General features: G+C 41.0%; 1 protein-coding gene across 2 annotated transcripts in view; it reads left to right on the plus strand.

Annotated features, from left to right (window-relative positions):
• Positions 1 to 19,397, plus strand: part of b4galt2 (UDP-Gal:betaGlcNAc beta 1,4- galactosyltransferase, polypeptide 2) — an 81,767-nt gene that overhangs the window by 49,542 nt on the left and 12,828 nt on the right. For both annotated transcript variants that reach the window (XM_042090902.1, XM_042090911.1), the window contains one exon: positions 11,595 to 11,782. In XM_042090902.1, coding sequence (XP_041946836.1) covers positions 11,595 to 11,782 — 188 coding nt within the window. The remainder of the gene's footprint in view (positions 1 to 11,594; positions 11,783 to 19,397) is intronic.

Genomic DNA, 19,397 nt, shown 5'->3' on the forward strand with positions numbered 1-19,397 from the left:
CAATTCTAAACCTACACAGACCTCACAGCAGAAACCAACATGCTCTCTGTCTCACTAAAGACTAATGATGGTGTTATGAGCCTCCAATCAAAAGCGACACTGCAAATGAGAGGAGACGTTTGGCTTGCACCTGGACTATGCTGATTCCAAAGCCACTGACGTCTTTGCTGATACAATGATGCAGCGATGTGAAGTTGTGAACGTCAGCAGAATTCCAGTCTGCTTCGCACACACAGCCAGACGGCACAGTTCAAGCCTGACGATGCAACGGGCTGTCCTTTGAACAAGAGAGAGAGAGAGAGAGAGAGACCGAGAGAGAGATTTTCTCTTAATGAAAGCATGTCTGCTGAGGCTGATTGGGCAGCCCTTATTATCCTTAGAATCACAATGGCTGGAAGTACTGTATTCATCACCTCCCTGTTGTCAGGGTGCTAGGTTGCTTTTATTTAGCATTTCCCACTTGTGATAATCAGACACTTGTCGATCAATCGTCGAATTCAAAATTACTATCAATAATGAAGACCCAGGTACAGGCTTTGGATGTTATGACAATGTTATGTTATGTTCAAAGGGAAGTATCCAGAAGTGAGACACTACAACATGCTCCTGTACATTTTTGTACATTAGTATTCACAACCACTGACTTGGCAGTCTATCCAAACAGCATCTAATACGATTCAACCAGTCTCCGAAGAATAACTGGCACTTCTTTGTTTGTCTGGATGGTATTTGTCCATGACAGAGAAATTGCCACAGAATTAGGTTTGCCCAGCCTCTTGCTCCCGAGACAAATAATGATGTTCACCATATTCCAAATTGGTTGCTGCTGGGAGGTTATGTCCGTGGATCCTAGGAGGAAGTATCTGTTGGAGCAAGTACCTTGCTGCTCATTGCATTTGTGATTGTAATTCACTTCTTTTAGCACTAATGGGATTGGAAATGAAACCGTCATAACAGCAGTAGTGGTCCAAAAATCACTAATTGTACTTCATGAAAGGCTAATTTGTTAATTACATGACCTGTTTGGCTTTATCTGCTGGTGGAAGGAATGTTCTGACATCCATGCATGCAAGCAAAGAGCACCAATGCTTCATTACATATGATCAAGATGCTATGAAACAACCTATATGCTTGTACACTGAACACTGCAGTAGTGTTGCACACAGTGTATAGATGAAATACGGTACATGATAATAAAAAATCTATATCTTTGCATTAAACACTGCACTGTGGCCAGCAGAATTAATGGTTCAATGTATTTAACTCACTCAACCTATCTGCTCAGGCAAATTACAGATAACTGCTAAAAGCATGGAGCTGAGAAAGACGATTTTCTTCTTACAGTAATGGTTGACCTTTAAAGCAGGGCAGAATTGAGGTCAAGTTCCGTGGCATTTTAATTATTCCTTCAGCTGTGCCAGATTAACTTTAAATGTCTCTGAAATGTGTGTAAGGATTTTTTCAGATGCCCTCACCCCCCCACCCCCAGCCCCAGCAATTGTATCAAGCATGTTATTTCAGCTTTTTCAATTTTATCAAAGCAAATATGTCATCCCTTATACAGAATTTGAAGCACTCACACACTACCACAAAGAAATAGCTGAAATATCTGCTTTACATGAAAATGTATTTTATCCAGAAGCTTTCTTTGAAGTGGAGCCTTAATGTTGACACTTTCCTGTGTTGGCATAGTCATTTTCCTACTTTGGCAGAGAATGAAATATTAGCACTCATACAAGGCTGAAATTGTCAGGTGAAATGTCTGAAATCAGCATTTTGTGTGTCCTCTTCTACCTTCAAGCTGCTTAAAAGAGGAATGAGTTTCCACCTGACCCGAATGGGTCGGGTCTCCCTGATCCCGATTTCGATCCCGACACCCAAACCCTTCCTGGTAAGGCTTAGAGGCAGCTCTGCTGTGGGAGTCAGCCTGCACCTACGGCTCCTCGCGGGCATCGTTAATGCTCTGATTGGTGTAATTCTTCAGGATGTAACGGAGAGTAGCGAGAGGGCCAGATGTTTGAAGACAGATCATCATGTCACACGAGTCTTCACCACGCTGCCGTGGTGCCTCTGGGACTGCGCTGCCTCTAGCGCATCAGCACGTCATAGCGGTCTCGTACCGAGAGGGTGGTGGGGGGACTTTCGACAGGCTGTGCAGGAAATGGATTTTTTTTTTCCCTCTCAGAAAATAGATGTAGCTTTTAGTGGGAAGGCAGAAGGTCTCGCCACAAGCGCTGTGAGGGCTCCGTCTCCACCATGGTTGGTTGGCGGTTGTGGTAGGTCTACTTCCCAGGTCTGAGCTCATGGCTTGTGGCGCTTGGTGTTTGGTGAAGCTTTTACCCAGAGTGGTTGTATTTTTTTTCTGACATGTATGCGCTTCACGTGGTAGAAGGGCCCACTGGGAAGAGCTCAGGGCCTGGAGCATGGTGTGCTCATCTCCCTCTCCCTCTCTCTTTCCCTCTCTCTCTCTCTCTCTCTCTCTCTCTCTCTCTCTCTCTATCTTCCTTCTCAGTCGCTCGCTCACTCGCTCTCTGTCTCTATGTATACACACATGAACTTCCACAAGAGTAAATCACAAGGTTATCTTCATTAGACGAGCAAAAGTGCTCCACACACACACACACACACACACAAGTGGAGCAGAGATGTCAGCATCGTGAAACAACCGTATGGGATGGCAGGAGTGCCCCAGTGGAGGGGCACGGGCGGGACAAGGTCAGCCATGCCGAGAGAGCCGAGATGACACAGCTGGCCGCCGTAGCTGGCAACCGACCACAGCTGGCCGCCGTAAATCAGACAGCGGAGTAGGCTACTCTGGACATGCCCCCGGGCAGCATTAGCGCTACATTGACGAACGAAGCACTCACTTTCAGCCTTACTACTAAAAAATGTAGCCTACTGTATCCACCTAATTCCTGAAACCTTCTTCCGTTATGGTTTTCATCTTCCATCCATTCTGTTTACATATAACTTAGAGTCTCAGTAGGCTATCTTGAGTATTCTTCAACTTATATTACTTTATATTATATCTTGACAATTCTGCACTCAATATGGATATTCTATATAATATAAGTTTACTTTTTACATGGCTTACGATAAGTCAGGCACTGTCTTTTAGTCAAACTACCGTCATATGAAACCATAAAGTCACTAAAACGCAGCTTTGTCCGGACATAGAAAACTGGATTTGGGAACACTGAAGTGTCCTGCCAATGTCGCTATAGTCTTATAAATAAGGTGGAAGGTGGATCTGAACGATCTCAGTAGGGCTCTCTGTGCTGCTGGTCATTGACCTTTTTTATGATGTGTCTTTAACAGATTGATACCTCAGGTCGGAACTGACTGGTGCACTTGAAAAAGCTGCCAGACTTATCGTAGGCTACAGTTTTGCTTTTTCATATACAGAGATACGGTGTAGTGGTTCTTTAGCAAAGTCTTCCATCTCCAGCTGTAGCCTGTGTGGTGTAAGTCCTCCATCTCCGAGGGTGTTCACAGCTTCTACTCCATTAGGTCCATGTCTCTTAAATTGCTTAGTCATGTACTGCAATTGTTTCTCAGCATGTACAGTGGTGCAAAACATGTAAATGGCTCTCTACTTGATGCAGAGGACAGGGTTGTGTACAGAATGTATGAATGAGCATTTTAGCCCCTCAGTGCACAGTCTTTTAAACTATTATGCCAGACGTGACTTTTAAGCCTAAGTCCTAACTCATAACTCACTCTGGAATAACAGGCCTAGGTGACATTCTCCCGCCTAATAACCAAGTCGTCTCTGGCGATATGGCCGACGTCTCGGCACCATGCTGCGAGCCACAGTTAGCGTGTGAGTAGGGAACGGCGCTAACGTCCCAATACATCACCCCTCTACACCGCGCTGTCATAAGAGCAATACATTTTCTCCAATCTGGTGATTTATGTGGGCTTTTTTTGCAGTAAAACTCTTATCTGAATCCCCCCACTAGCTGATAGGCTTGTGTGTATTAATCAGCAGCCAATGACAGAGGGCCTGTGCAGCCTGCCAGCCAAACGATGCCAGGGCAGATTAGTGCGAGCAGGCCAGGTTTTATTTAATTAACCGTGATTGGGATTAATTTCACATCAGCTCACTCACACGGATGGCATGAAGGAAAGCCATCGGCATGTTTCATTCAGTTTGATTTGGGCTTTGAAGAAAAAAATCTAATTTGTATTTGTTGTAATTATATTGTGTAGTTGTATCTAATTCATTACTCCTTGCTGAAAGAGTACGCTTCAAAAGCAATGCACAAACTTATTGCAGAGCCTCTGTGAAACATGCACATTTAAGAATGATTGTCTTCCAGCAGCTTGGTGTATTATATCCCATAATAGTCTAATCATCTCGCATATGGTGGATTGTTTTCCCATTATAATGTAATGTGCTCCTTCCAACTTAATGTATCACATAAAAGTTACAGGCCTCCCGTGTCACACTCTCAAATGGATTTCCATCTCTTTAGCCTTGGATTTATTAACTTTCCCTTTTTTTTCTCTGTGACAGGATCAGAGGGGAACTACTCTCTCTTGCCCTGTGCCAACAACAGAGAATGGCTAGCCTCTTGCTAAATGAGATCTCACCCACTGCAGTGACTTTTATCTCCATGGCAGCAAGCCTTAATGCAGAGGGACAATGCTTTAAGCGCAGCATCGTGGTGTAGCACTCTGCGGTGATGTGACATGCCTCCTACTTTATCACACTCGTCCAGTGTCGGGGACAAAGGGAGGGGACAACAACCTGAAACATTTCCTCGCAGTTGCAATGATTAATTGTTTTCCCAGCGTGGTTGGCTGAGCAGCCGCGTGAGACGCTTGCAGCTGTCAAATAGATCGGGAAGGATGATTTAAAAAGCTGGGCTTGTGTTCGTGAGATGTGGAAGGGGCTCCTGGGCAGACATGACAACATTACAATGATATTAGCTTGCCTCGTCCTTGTCATGCTACGCACAAGCCAAAATCCATTTTCAGACAGACGAGACAAACTTCAGGGCCCCTCCTCTCCAAGCCCATCTGTTTGAGGAGGGCTGGGTGGGTGGAGTAGGTGGTGACCATGAAAGTGTGCAGAAATCTCCTTCCTTTTTGTGCAGTAGATGCTTCCCTTATGGTTAGTTATATTGACCATTTTTCATTGAATTTACAGAATAGGTGCTCTGTCGTTATTTGTATTGTTATTGGGGTAACAATACGTTGTATATCCCGCAATATGGGATATATTTCTTATATTGCACAGTCCTACTCCTCAGTGGCCCTTCCACTGGTCTTAATTTGATCCAGTGGCCATGGACACTGCATGACTCAGCCTGACCACTCAGAGGGCTCTGTCTGCTTAATGTGTCTCCCTCCTCTCTCAGTCCATTATCACAGGGGGACCTGTGTTAAAAATGTCTGGTGCTAGGCAGATACGAAACGGTGCTCTAAGTGCAATCTCTCTTTTTCTCTCTGTCTCTCTCTCTCGCTCTCTCTCTCTCTCTCTCTCTCTCTCTCTCATGTCTCTCTCTCCCTCTCCATGCCGATTCATCTCAAGTGAGAGTGAACCTGAGTCATATGTGAGGTGGCACTCCCCACCTGCTCGTCGGGCGCGGAGAACTGTCCATCATCTTGGGCCAACTGACGGGCACGGGCAGTCCGAGCGGCCGGGTCACAAGTGGCCATGCATTGGCCCCAGCGAGGTGATTGGCAGTCGGCAAGGGGCGAGATGACAGACGAGATCAGAATCAAACTTCCTGCAAGGCAGCTCTGACCTATGCTGTCATATCAGTCCAACGTCCAGTGGAACATGTTTACCCCGAAAATGCGTTTATCATGTAAACAGCACTGGGGCATCGTTAGATGACATATACGTATTCTATTAATGATTTACATTTTCAATGGGACTAGTGAGGCAACTCTCCACACACAGCCTACATGTTACTTATAAGAATAATGTAATATCTACAGACAAACTCTTTTTAGCTATTTTTACGTACTCTGTTTGTATTTTACTGGAATGCGCACTCCAGTGTGACTCATACCTTGGAAAACAGCTTGTTTTCTCAAATGGAAACATCATTGTATTAATGCCAACAATTAGGTATACCGTAAGCCGTGGCCGTCCACCTGTAGTAGTCCTCTCCATATAGCCTTGAGGTTGGATGTAGTGGTTCTGTAATTTGCTTATGCGCTAGTTATCTGGATGATGAGTGGCAGAGGAAACCATAGATGGCACCGGCACCTGGTGGCTGTGTACTGGAGCCTGATAAGTCTCCTTCCTGCTGCCATTTCCATAGCTCGCCTACAATGAAAGGTCGTTGATGAAACCCAAACTAACTCTGTATTGAATCCCTGAAAACTGCAGGTGTTTTTCTTGTGTGTGTGTGTGTGTGTATGCATGTCATAGTGTGTGTATTTGCGTATTTTTGTATGCTTGCATATTTGTATGTGTGTGTTTGTGTTTGTGATGGGGGCCCTCTATGCTCTGATGCACTCCTTTCATTACTGTAAATGAGTTTGCCTGGCGCAGAGCCAGCGCCTCCTCATCAGTGTGTGTGTGCGGGCCGTTCGTGAAGCCGTCGCTAAGCCGTAAAAGGTCCCTCAGAGGAGGCCGCGGCCAGAGGAGTGTTTTTAATGGAGGCGTGCGGATCAGATGCTACCTGCCAGGTGCTCACCGGAGCTGTAATGAGGCATTGCTTCTAAATTAGGACAGCCTCCCTGCTACTGAAGAGGGATAAGGGTTGTTTACCTTGACCGGTTCAAGTTGCTGTGTTTGCCTTAGTGGGCTGGCTTCTTGCACCGCTGCTTCATTTGCGTATGTTTTGAGAAGCCTCTGGGAGAAAGTTATGAAGGGCTGCTTAACAGGGTGAGCTTGAACACTGTGCATTTTGACATTATTATTTACTGGAGGTGTGTAAGATACATATTATGAGCAGGTACATGCACTCAAGTGCGCACACACATACACACACATACACACATACACACACACACACACACACACACACACACACACACACACACATACAAAAACGCACACAAATGCATGCACTGTACACACATACACCCACTGTATCTGTGACCACCGGTCGATGCGGGTTCATTCTCTTCTCATCTCTCTCTCTCTGGCCTGCCATCGATAGTGCACCTGGGTGATAAGGTCAGCTTGCTTTAGATTGATAAAGAAAGTGCATGTGCTGCCCATCCCCACACACACACACACACACACACACACACACACACACACACACTCACACAAAAGACAAGTCTGAATACCAGTCCAGGAACTCTCTCAACCTGATCTGTTATCTTAACAACAGACCTGTGCTGCCCAGGGCAGGCGGCCAAGCCGCTGGTGTGTGCTTAGTGCAGCACAGGGCAGGATGCTGGATGCTGGACACTGGGACAGTGAGTGAGGGCTGCGCTCAGCCACATGTCAGACAGACTCCCACAGCAGTTTCGTGCTTTGAGGTCTGATTGGTTAGGGTGGTGGGGATCAGCAGTGGCATGGACAGTTGGATACAACATTTACCAAAGACTTAAGTGCAGTTGAAATATAATTTCCAAGTTTTCTTTATGTAGTAATTTAATGTACTTGTGGTATACTTGTTAGTGTACTATGTTAATACTTCAGACTAAATTGGCCCCACTTTCCAGTTTATAATAGTAAACTCGTAAGTATACTTTATTTTGTACTGCAACTGTACTGATAACTAAACTGTAAGTAAACTAGTGAAGATACTAGTTATAGAACGTACCCTCCAGAATTACGAGCTGTTTTCTTTAAAAGGAAGAAGGTATTACAAACAGGGGTGCCAATAACTGTGGGCCACGTGTTTTTGTTGAAAATACCTCCTGAACCTCCTGAACCACTGCCACCTACAGTACTACTGTTATATACTTCTAGTCCAGTTTTTAGTTCATGATTGTATACTTAAAGTATATCCTCAGTAAACTATAAGTTTAATAGTTTTTACTAGTATATTTGTAAGCTTTCTTTACATGGACTACACATCCTACTTTTTAAGTGCACTACTAGGTTTCCATTCAGGTATTGTGGGGTGTATCAGGAACGGGCAGGAGGAGGAGTACAGGAGCTTGGTGGAGGACTTTGTGCAATGGTGCAAACTCAATCATCTTCAACTTAACACTTCAAAGACCAAGGAGATGGTGGTGGATTTCCGTAGGTCTAAGCCCACTCTGCTACCAGTCCACATTGATGGGGTCAATGTGGAGGTGGTTAGCACCTACAAGTATCTGGGTCTCCACCTGGACAATAAACTGGACTGGTCAGCCAACACTGATGCACTCTACAAGAAAGGGCAGAGGAGGCTGTACTTCCTGAGGAGGCTGTGGTCCTTCAATGTGTGCAGTAAGCTCCTCAGGATGTTCTACCAGTCTGTTGTTGCCAGCGTCCTCTTCTATGCAGTAGTATGCTAGGGAGGAAGCACAAGGAAGAAGGATGTGGGGCGAATTGACAGGCTGGTAAGGAAAGCTGGCTCTGTAGTGGGAGCTGAACTGGAGTGCATCACTTCACTATCTGACAAAAGGACCCTGAACAAACTGATCAACATCTTGGACAATGAGTGTCACCCACTCCACAGCACTATTGTTAAGCAGAAGAGCCTGATCAGCTGGAGACTTCGCTCACTGCCTTGCACAACTGACAGACTGAGAAAGTCATTTGTCCCCAGGGCCATTGAACTGTTCAATGCCTCACTTAAGGGAAGAGGAGAGATAGACTTCTCTGCATAGTCTGTCTGCCTCTTCACCCCCTCCATGTTTGGTACTGTCTGTCCACTAGCCACTTGTACCACTGTCTTTATGCCTCACTGTTTGCGTGCTATATTAGCACATTAGCACATATGCATAACCCCCCCCCACCCACCCCCCTTCCATGCCACAGCCGAACTGTGGCCACACTTATACATGTTCTTAAATAGTCAAATATATAGATATATAGACTTTACTTTACTTTATTTCTGCATTGTTGCACTGTTGGACTTACTCATTTGCACTACCACCATGACACTCATTCACACAGAGCACCTTAGAGAACCTTACCCTACCTTACTATGCACAGAGAATCACAGGCCCTGTCCCTGCCTCAGTCATTGCAAGCGCCTCTGATTGATTAATCACCACTATGTGGATACTGTTTTTAGAATTGATTTAGATTAAGTGTTAGTTAGTATAATTTGTATTTTTGTAATTTGTATTTTAGTATGTTGTTATATATTGTATTAAGTGTTAGTTAGTATAATTTGTATTTTAGTATATTTAGCATATTCTTTATCTTCTACTGTCCTTACTGCTTAGTTGTGTTTTTATATTATATACTTTAATTACTCTTTCTGCTGTTAAAGAATGTGTTTGTGTTGTATGTATGCTGCTGAGACCTTGAATTTTCCCTGGGGATCAATAAAATATCTATCTATCTATCTATCTATTATTTTTAGACTTGAAGCATACTTTTAACTTTAGAGTACTCTGAAAGTTTTTTTTTTTATAAATAAGAATGTTGTATTGGATGCCAAAACATAACAACTTAAGTAGTCAACCCAACCCTGTTTTAACCCAAACACAGTCTTTACAGAAAAGTTATAGTAGAATCTGTCATGCAGCCTCTCAAAGATCAGTCCCTGGCTACAAGTACAAATAAATATACTTTAGGAATAAGACTTTAAGACTTTAAATAAGACTTTTCCGTCAGTATAAGCCAAGTATACTTAAGTATAAGTACAAAGTATAGGCTAGATATATACTTAAACCTTTATGTATACTTATGCCAAGTATAATTAAGTATAAATCAATTTATTAGATCTCTGATCAGTAAACAAAAAGTAAACTATACACTAAACTAAGTAAACTATATGCTATACGCTAAACTAACTTATTTTTTAGTTTAAAATAAGTATACTAACAGTACACTTCCATAAACTTCTTTTTTGTAAGGGAGGACAGCAATGAGCCTCCTGCCAGGTACAACCAAGCCTGCATCAGAGTGCAGTAGCAAAGGTCAACACCCCAAACCCGCTCCCAGTCCCACTACGGACCTATCAAGCATCCAGAGAGATGGTTTATTTACCCACCGAGAGGCTGAAAATGATTTCCCCTCTTTTGGGGACAATTAGTCTCTGTGGGACGATGACAAAAGCGCTGGTGCTCAGGTATTCACTGGGCTCTTTGTCACGCTGGGTGGTGGTGTGTGATGCTGCAAGCGCCCCCCCCTGGCTAATGAGTATGCAGTGACTTTGTTTGGACCCTGTCGTCTAACTTTGGACTAAATGAAAGATCTTCAGTTCTTTCTGCAGGGAGGGCACCACCCACTCCTCCCCATTAAACTGACTTCTGGGGTGAACATCTGTTTTCTGTGGCCTTTTTCGTCAACAGAAGCCCGGGAGTTAGGTGTTGAAGTTATGCATATTCCAAGAACGTCTTCAGGCCTACCTCAGACTCTATACTGTATATGTAAAAAGGTTGTCTAGTCTCATAGGTTCAACAAAACCATCTGTGGGTAACTCAGTTTCTACAGAGTTCTCTCTCTCTCTGTGCGTGTGTGTGTTTCTTTTTTTTGTTTTTGTTATTATTTTTTGTTTTTTTCCTCTCTTCTGTGCCTCTGAAACAAGAATGCAGAAAAACAAACTGCAGAAAAATCCATGTCATTTTCTCACACAGCAATACAAAATGTTGTTGAATTGGGGACTAACTCCCTATTACCGCTGATTACTAAATGGATTTTTGTGATGTGTTGAGTCTATTTTGCCTTAAAGTAAAACTGGTCCTGGTGTAGGTTTGTGTACATATCAAATGCATACTCTCATAGGTATGCTGTACAGCCACATTGTGATACTGAAACCATCAAAAGAAACTACGCAACAATTTTGACAATTATTTCCCTTCATGTTCCCCGTGGTGGCAGGAATGGGGCTGTGCTTCCTTGTTTATGTGTCTGTGCATGTGGCGAATTACCTTGAGATATGCTAATGTGTGTCTGACACAGATAGAGTTGGGCGGTGCGTTTCTTTTCAAATGCCAGTGGATTTGTGCCACGAGTTTTCACTAGAGAATAATTCGGTCAAATCTCAGGTATTAGTGGATTACATGGGATTATTTGTCACATAGGATTGTTGGCACTAGAAGCTACTTATGGTGCATTGCCTTACCTGAAATACCTTGCATTAGCTGAGGATAATGTGTTGTGACAAATTGCCATATAATGATATTAACTAACTAGTGATGGATGCAAAACTGCTGTCATATAGCATTAGTCCCTTTGTGTCTGCACAGTCCTTGCAATAATGCCATATTTAGAACTAGGTAAACTTGTTTCTTAAAGATTGTGTTTGTCAGTGTGGGATACCATCAGAGGTTTGGCCTTTGAGGTGCCCCCCTACATCCACTTGTAAAAGCTTTTAGAGGGTCTATATGCCTTTGCCCTTTTACACAGTCATGCCGCATGCACAGTCATTTTTTTTTTTTAATCAGAGTTTGCCATAGATATGCAGAGCTGCAGAGATGCCCCTGTCAACTCAGTCTCAAAGTAACTCATACTGTATACATATGTGTGTTTCTCTCTTTGTGGTGTGTGTGTGTGTGTGTGTCTGTAGTTGGGGGAGGACACTTTTAACCGGGCCAAGCTGCTAAATGTGGGCTACACTGAAGCCTTGAAGGACAGTGAGTATGACTGCTTCATCTTCAGTGACGTGGACCTCATCCCCATGGATGACCGCAACCTCTACCACTGCTACGACCAGCCACGACACTTTGCCATTGCCATGGACAAGTTCGGCTTCAGGTTAGCTTCCGCTTTTGACTAGCTACCGTTTTTTTTGTTGTTGTTTGTTTTCCTTCTATTTTGAGTGCATTTCTCGAATCACCATTAATGTTTGCGCATCTGTAAGTGCATTTCTAAAAACAGTTTGTAGTAACTGTACCACACAATGAATTACCTACAAAAGCATGTAACTGGCTTGAAATGCTTGAAATGCTTGCTCGTAGATATTTATGCCAGTGAACCCGTCAGTGCCATCAGAATGACAAGTCCTTGTGCCAGTATTTATGACATGGTCACTTTTAGCATAACATTTACTCAGCAACAGTTTACTAACTAAACACTCAGTTAAACTAACATGCAAATTTATGCAAACTATGGATAAGGGCTGAGAATGACAATGCTACTCTTTTTTTCTGTGTGAATTTCAGCTGTAGCACATTACTGTATGTGGGTGATTCATTTTTACAGTATAATTTTTAAGTACTGATAGATAGTATTGTAGTTTGTTGCCAGATGATGTTAGTCATTTCGGTAACACTCCAAAATAAGGTGCCATAATAAATAGCAAACTAGCAATTACCTAACCCTTTGTTAATATTTGTTAATTGTTACTAACAATTTATCTATTTAGCACAAGTTAATAGTTTCATCATTAATTAAATATTAGTTGTTTGCATAACACTTATGTTAATGTTTTAGCAAATCTATTAACTAATATTGTATTAATTTGGGTTAATAGTTAACTAAATGTCTTTTTGGCACTAATTGACAGTTATTTCTTACATAATTTAAATGTTAAATGTTTATTTACAAACTATATGTTAATAGAAAAGTTAATGACTTATTAAACTGTGCTTCTGCCTATCCCAATATGAACCACTCCCCATAGGACCCTTATAATAGATAGAGAGATACTTTATTGATCCCCAAGAGGAAATTCAAGAAAAAAACACAGAGCTACCTTGACATGCTGCCACTCTTGTCGGTGCCGGAACCGCTTGCAATAAAGTTGGTTAAGCTTAATTAATATATTAGTAGTATATAGCTATGTGGGGCCCCTTATAATAAAGTTGGTTAAGCTTAATTAATATATTAGTAATATATAACTATCAGTATGGGGGACCCTTATAATAAAGTTGGTTAAGCTTTATTAATATATTAGTAATATAGAACTATTAGTCAGACGGTGAAAGGGACTGAGACCAAAACTGGCTTATCACATTTATTCCTTTAGGAAAAGTTAAAACAAAACATGCCTTCAGGCACTGGCATACATAAAACAGCATCTGCACAAGCAAAATAATAATAAGTAGTTGAATGGGCTATATTACATGCATCATTATACCATCAATGTCAGCCCTACTAGCAAGGGAGACATGCAACATGGAATGTTCAGGTGCACAGAACGACAGTTTATTAATATTCTGAGACTCACTAAACACTCACAGACGTAGACCATACGGAGGTAATGCATAAACATAATGCTAAACTAAATGTACATTCATTTCCTGCTAGACTGAATTGCACTTTCCATGCACACTAAGCTAAACTACACTGAATGCATGGAAAGTTGCTAGCGGAGTTTACAGCTAGTCACGTTAGACTCAGTGTGTATACATGGATTTCTATGCAACGTCACGAAAACATGCATGCGCAACCAAGAGGCAGAATATAGCAAGCGATTTTACCATTTACCCGCTAGACTGGATATGTATTGCAGATATTTGTAATTCAGTTTTGCCTAGTCAAAAGGAACGTTTTAGATATCCACAATTGAATTCTTCCTATCCATAATTGTCATTTCAGATATCCACAAAGACATTCTTCCTAGGACAAATGACGCCACATTTGCCATTAATTTCTATGGGGTTTATCATTACAGATATCTACAATTCAGTTGCAGATATCCACTATGTGAATTATGTATATCTGCAATTGAATTGTAGATATCTGTAATTTCAGTTAGAGATATCTACAATTTGATTCTGACTAGTCATAACTCCAGTTGAAGATATCTTTAATTCACCTCAATTCAAGATATCTACATGTTCCTTTTCAGATATCTTGAATTAAGTTTTGACTAGGCGAAATGACATTGTAGATATCTGTAAATGGAATTATGACTAGTCAAAATGACGTTGTAGATATCTCAAACTGGAGTTAGGGATAGTCATAATTTGATTGTAGATATCTATTATCAAGTTATAGATATCTTGAATGAGTTTTGATTAGAGATATCTGAAATTGGAGATATCTATAACTTTCATTCTGCCTAGTCAAAATGTAATTATAGATATCTTAAATTAGAGTTTTGACTAGGTGAAATGACGTTAGAGATATCTGTATTGCTATGCAAATTAGGCCCGCATCCCGCTTTAGGCGGGAGCAGAGCGTGTTGTTGTTCAAATCATCAAATCACATAGCACCTGTTAACTGTTAACTTTGTAATTAGCACTAATTAGCATCATGTCAGAGCAGCCAGAGGGCGAAGGAGTTTTTAATCGTCTTTTTAATGCTGCAGCCTTTGCAAGACAGGAGCTGACAGCAAGAATTGATGAATGAATTGATGAATTGATTCAATGTTGCTTTGATTTTTTTGATTAGCCTACAGCCAATACCATTATGAATGGAGTTTCCTGTAGATGATGCTGGTGCATTTATGTAAGCTACGAAACAGAGATCAAGCCAGTTGATAACGTGAGAGTCTAATAAACCACACGGTGTCCCTGAGTTTTAGTTATTTTAGAGGTCAACAAGACATTACAGCCATGACTGCTTCTTCTTCTTCCATTCATAGAAATAAGGAAATAAGCCCGCTTCTTCTTCGATTATGTTGGGGAGGGGAAATTAGCCTACGGACAGAGAATGTCTAAGTAGACGGGCTCTGCTACGGATCTAAAGAGCAACGTCTTGCACAATAATTTGCACTAGTCATAATGACGTTTGAGATATCTTCACCTTTCATTCTGCCTAGTCCAAACTGAATTAAAGATATCTGCAATTGTCATTTAAGATGTGTGACGTTGAATGTTGTTTTCAATGACATGATGACAGATATCTGTAATTCAGTTTTGCCTAGTCAAAACTAAATTACAGATATCTCTATCTGACGTTTCGACTAGTCACAATTACGCTACAGATATCTTGAATGACAATTCCAACTATCCAAAATGTAATTGCGACTAGTCAGAAAAACGTTGTTGATATCTACAATGTTAATTCCAGATAGTTAAACTTAGCAGGTAAATGTTAAAATCGCTTGCCATAGGCAGAAAGCACCATAGAACAGCATAGAGCAATGCAAAAGAGCAAAAGAGCAAAAGAATAAAATGAGTTTTTGTGCTGAAAACTGCACCAATTCGAAATCACGATGGTTAGAGAATGTTAAATATGTTCAATATCCCTAACGGAATGCATGTCTTCGCCAAAAATGACAAAATACGATGTTCTATTAATAATGCAAATGAACGGCAAACTTTGAAATATAGTTTGAAATGAGATGTTATTATCATTGAGACAACAGGGGTATACAAAAAAATCTGATTGTAGCTTACAGCAGCCAACTATTTATAGGTTAAGTTTATAACGTTGTGGACGGCCACCAAGCGTCTTCTGCCCCACGTCTGTGCGCGCAGTTTTGTTGGTAAACGGGAAACCCGTGTATGGTTGTTGGTCATAATGAAAACATTAATAAACGTTCTCTAAGTTGCTAGAATTGCACCCAAATCCTAACAATACATGTAAAGTAATATAATACAGGTGGTATATCGACATTTTCAACTTAAACAACATTTTACAGTTACAAAATTAAAACAAAGTGGGGAGTGCTTTATACAGTCAACCTACCCAATGCAACGCATACCGCTTCTGATCGGCTATGGCAACAATACAAGGACAAAACGCAGCAGAGCTGCAGTATACCTTTTCTCCAAAGGGGGCTCCAAAACACCAATCTCAATAAAGCTGCTTAATTACGACGAAAATCACATACAAACACTAAACTACATTTCTAACTCTGTTACACCCCCCTCCCCTGAATTTTACCAAATTCAAACAGCAACTAACTAGTACTTCCAAAGGCAAAGAGTACACTACTTTCAAACGCTAGACAGAGGGTCACCAATTACAGGACAGCCAACCACAAAGGTATCCAATGAGGATGAAGTGGAAGAAGAGGAGTGCAAACTCTCACACAACCAACCACTGGCAGTAGGGTGCCACACCCCACAAGACCATAAAGCCATAAACCATAAATTCCATAAATTCTCCACAAAGCTAATCAGAAAAGCTAGATAAATAATAATATGTCATTAACTTTTATATTAGCATATAGTTTGTAAATAAACATTTAACATTTAAATGATGTAAGAAATAACTGTTAATTAGTGCCAAAAATACATTTAGTTAACCATTAACAAATATTAATACAATATTAGTTAATAGATTTGTTAAAACATTAACATACAGATTTTATGCAAAAAACTAATATTTAAAAAACTAACTTGTGCCAAATAGATATTTTAGTAACAATTAACAAATATTAACAAAGGGTTAGGTAATTACTAGTTTGCTATTTATTATGGCACCTTATTATGGAGTGTTACCGTCATTTCAGTTCAATTATACATTACTGCAATGTTTACAAAATTATACTAGACAAAATTAGAAAAGTAAACATTGGAAACACCCCTTTGGCAGAACTACAGTAGTTCCAGTATTGTGTTACTTTCATGTTGCCTCTACAGGTTGGAGATGTTCTTTGTGTTATCTGTACGTCTGTATGTCTGTCTCACCAATTCTCGTGAATGTGATATCTCAAGAACAGATAACATTTCTTAAAACACTTTATTTTAATGTGTCGTTGTTACAGTGTACCTAGATAATTAGGTACAGTGGTACAACCTGTGTAACAACATGTACTATCAGGTACTATCATTGTACTTGCATTATGTATTTGTGGGTACCTAAATTTTCATCAGAGGCAAAGAGCTGACCTGAGACCTGCTGGATGGGGCAAATCTGGTCATGATAGATTTGATATACAAACCATTCTTAGCTCCAGTTAAGGCCTCATTGTCTTCAGTGTACATGTAACAGCTGTGCTGCTACAACCTTGTTACTCTTTTATACAGTGGAATAAACCTATTAAGTGTACCAGTTAATTACTTACATGTACATATGACATGTATGTTGTGTTTTCGATGTCTTGGAACAGGTCTACTAATTCACTACATAGTATCAACTGTGTTGGTACACACTTATTGCTCTTTGATACAGTGGCATAAACCCATTAAAATTAAGTGTACAAGTTAAGTACTTACAATTACATATTACATGTATGTTGTGTCATTGGTGTCTTGGAACATGTCTGCCATTACCCTACATACTGTAGTACATGTATCAACTGTGTTGGTACACATTTATTACTCTTTGATACTATGTAGTGAATTAGTAGGCCTGTTCCAAGACATCGAAGACACAACACTAGCCTACCACTAACGTCATGTAAACCACACAATAACAATACATTTCTGATAGGCCTATTTGACAGAGTAAGCATATTAACAGAGAGGTTTTATTTTAAATTGTATCATTTTATAATGTAGTATAAGTATAATTATTGCAAGTTGCACTACTTTTTGTATTGGTTTTATACAAGATGTACTTGTGAAATTTGCACAGTAAAAGTTCTGTATTTTGACTGCAATTGTCTTTGCATTCTGTATAGATTCTTTATTAGAACCATGAGTGGCTCTTTGTAAACAGCATAATTTTCTGGGGCCATGCAAAACTGCATTACCACTAGTGTGGAGTTATTCTACATCATGACAGTAAAATAGACCATCCTTAGTCAATGTACTGCAGCAATTCCTCTCTCAACCTGTAGAAAATGCTGTGAACATCTGATTATTATGCATGAAAAAAAATACCGTCATATACCGTGAAACCGTAAGAATTTTGAAAAATACCGTGATATACATTATAGTCATACCGCCCAGCACTAGGATGAACTGATTGCAAGTTTGGTGGTCAAAGCTCAAGTTCCCAATAATGCATGTAGACTGAAGCTGAACTGGTGTATGGAGTCACTCAACCATGGGGTGGTAATTAATTGTAGAATTCTATTTCTAGGAGTAATAGCAGTGATGGTAGTTCTTGTTGTTGAAGTTGTAATAGTTATTGTAGTAATGTTGGGTTTTTGCAGTACAAGTTGATCAGAGGGATTTCACAAAACTTTTGGCTGATATAAGCATATTACTGCAGATTTCTGCATGATTACTTTCTTCCACTATTATGACTGTGAACACTGGAAGTAGAACAAAAACACTTCAGTCTTGATGGACAGACCCTTTCTACAGAAGCAGCAGGGTCAATGGAACTTATTTAGTGTGAGATTCTCCCACTCTCTTCAATTCGTAATAGTCTGGGAAATTAAAGTGGAGCCAAAGGTCCTCTGAAGTTTTGTTGCCGGTGAGTTTGAAAGAGGAAATGAGTCTGTCTTGCATCTGCTGCCAGACAATCTGGCCTTTTGCTCTTGCGAGGCTTCATTTCCCTGCTTTTTTGCTGGGGCCAGTGGAGCCGTGCTGCATCCGGACGCTTCACCTGCCGCTGTTAAGACCCCTAGGAAGCGAGGCGAGGAGAGGAGGAGAGTCATCTGAACTCATTTGACTTCATCATCACTTTTCATCCTTGGGATGATTACCATACCTAACCAATTTTACCAAATTACCAGTCTAAAATAGTGAACCCCCTCCCACCACACACACACACACACACTCCTAACTCCACCACAACCGGCTCAAGCTTCTCCTTCTCCGCATTTGTTACCTGCAAGCTCTCTGAAATGTCACGTCACTGACTGACACTCTGGGAAAGTCAGCTGCTCCTTCATTTTCTCCTCTCACATTGCTGTCAAACCTGGGACCTTCAAGGGACGTGTGTCGACTCTCTCTCTCTCTCTCTCTCTCTCTCTCTCTCTCTCTCTCTCACTCTCTCTCACTCTCTCTCACTCTTCTCACCAGGCTCCTCATCCCATCAGTCGCAGACAGGCATGGTCTCTGATGGAGAATTCCATTCCATGTGTGTGGATGCCAGTTTTGTCCACAGCTCTTAAAGAGTCTGTTCCATTAGTGTTAATGACCATTAGCTGCAGAGGCATCTCAGCCGTTCTCTCTGTAGGAAGATCGGCGTTACTCAGTTAGCATTAGCATTATCAATTAGCATTAATAATAAATTAAGATAACTCTTTAAATGTTTCTTTTCTCTGTCTCGCTCTCTACCCTCCATTCTCTTGTACGCACTCTCTGTCTCTCATACACATGCAGAATTGCAGATGTGCTCTGACTCAATTCAAATCGATTTTTTTTGTCAATATTTGACCATTTTCCCTCTATTTGCAAGATAAAGAATGTTAAGCCTTTCCATTTCTCCCCAGGAACAACGTTATACACTTCCAAAAGGTCTGGCCGGAGTCTGCTGGTAATGGGGCAGCGTACGTCACACGTGTACCATAGCAACAACACTGTGCTGCCCGCAGATGCACCTGCCTGTTAATCAGCTTGATAATATAGAATTATTATATTATTAAAATGTATAATCCCAATTGATCCCTTTGTCCGAAACATCCAAGTCCACT

The sequence above is a fragment of the Alosa sapidissima genome, chromosome 1, assembly GCF_018492685.1.
Source record: "Alosa sapidissima isolate fAloSap1 chromosome 1, fAloSap1.pri, whole genome shotgun sequence".
In the NCBI taxonomy this organism is placed as follows: Eukaryota; Metazoa; Chordata; class Actinopteri; order Clupeiformes; family Clupeidae; genus Alosa; species Alosa sapidissima.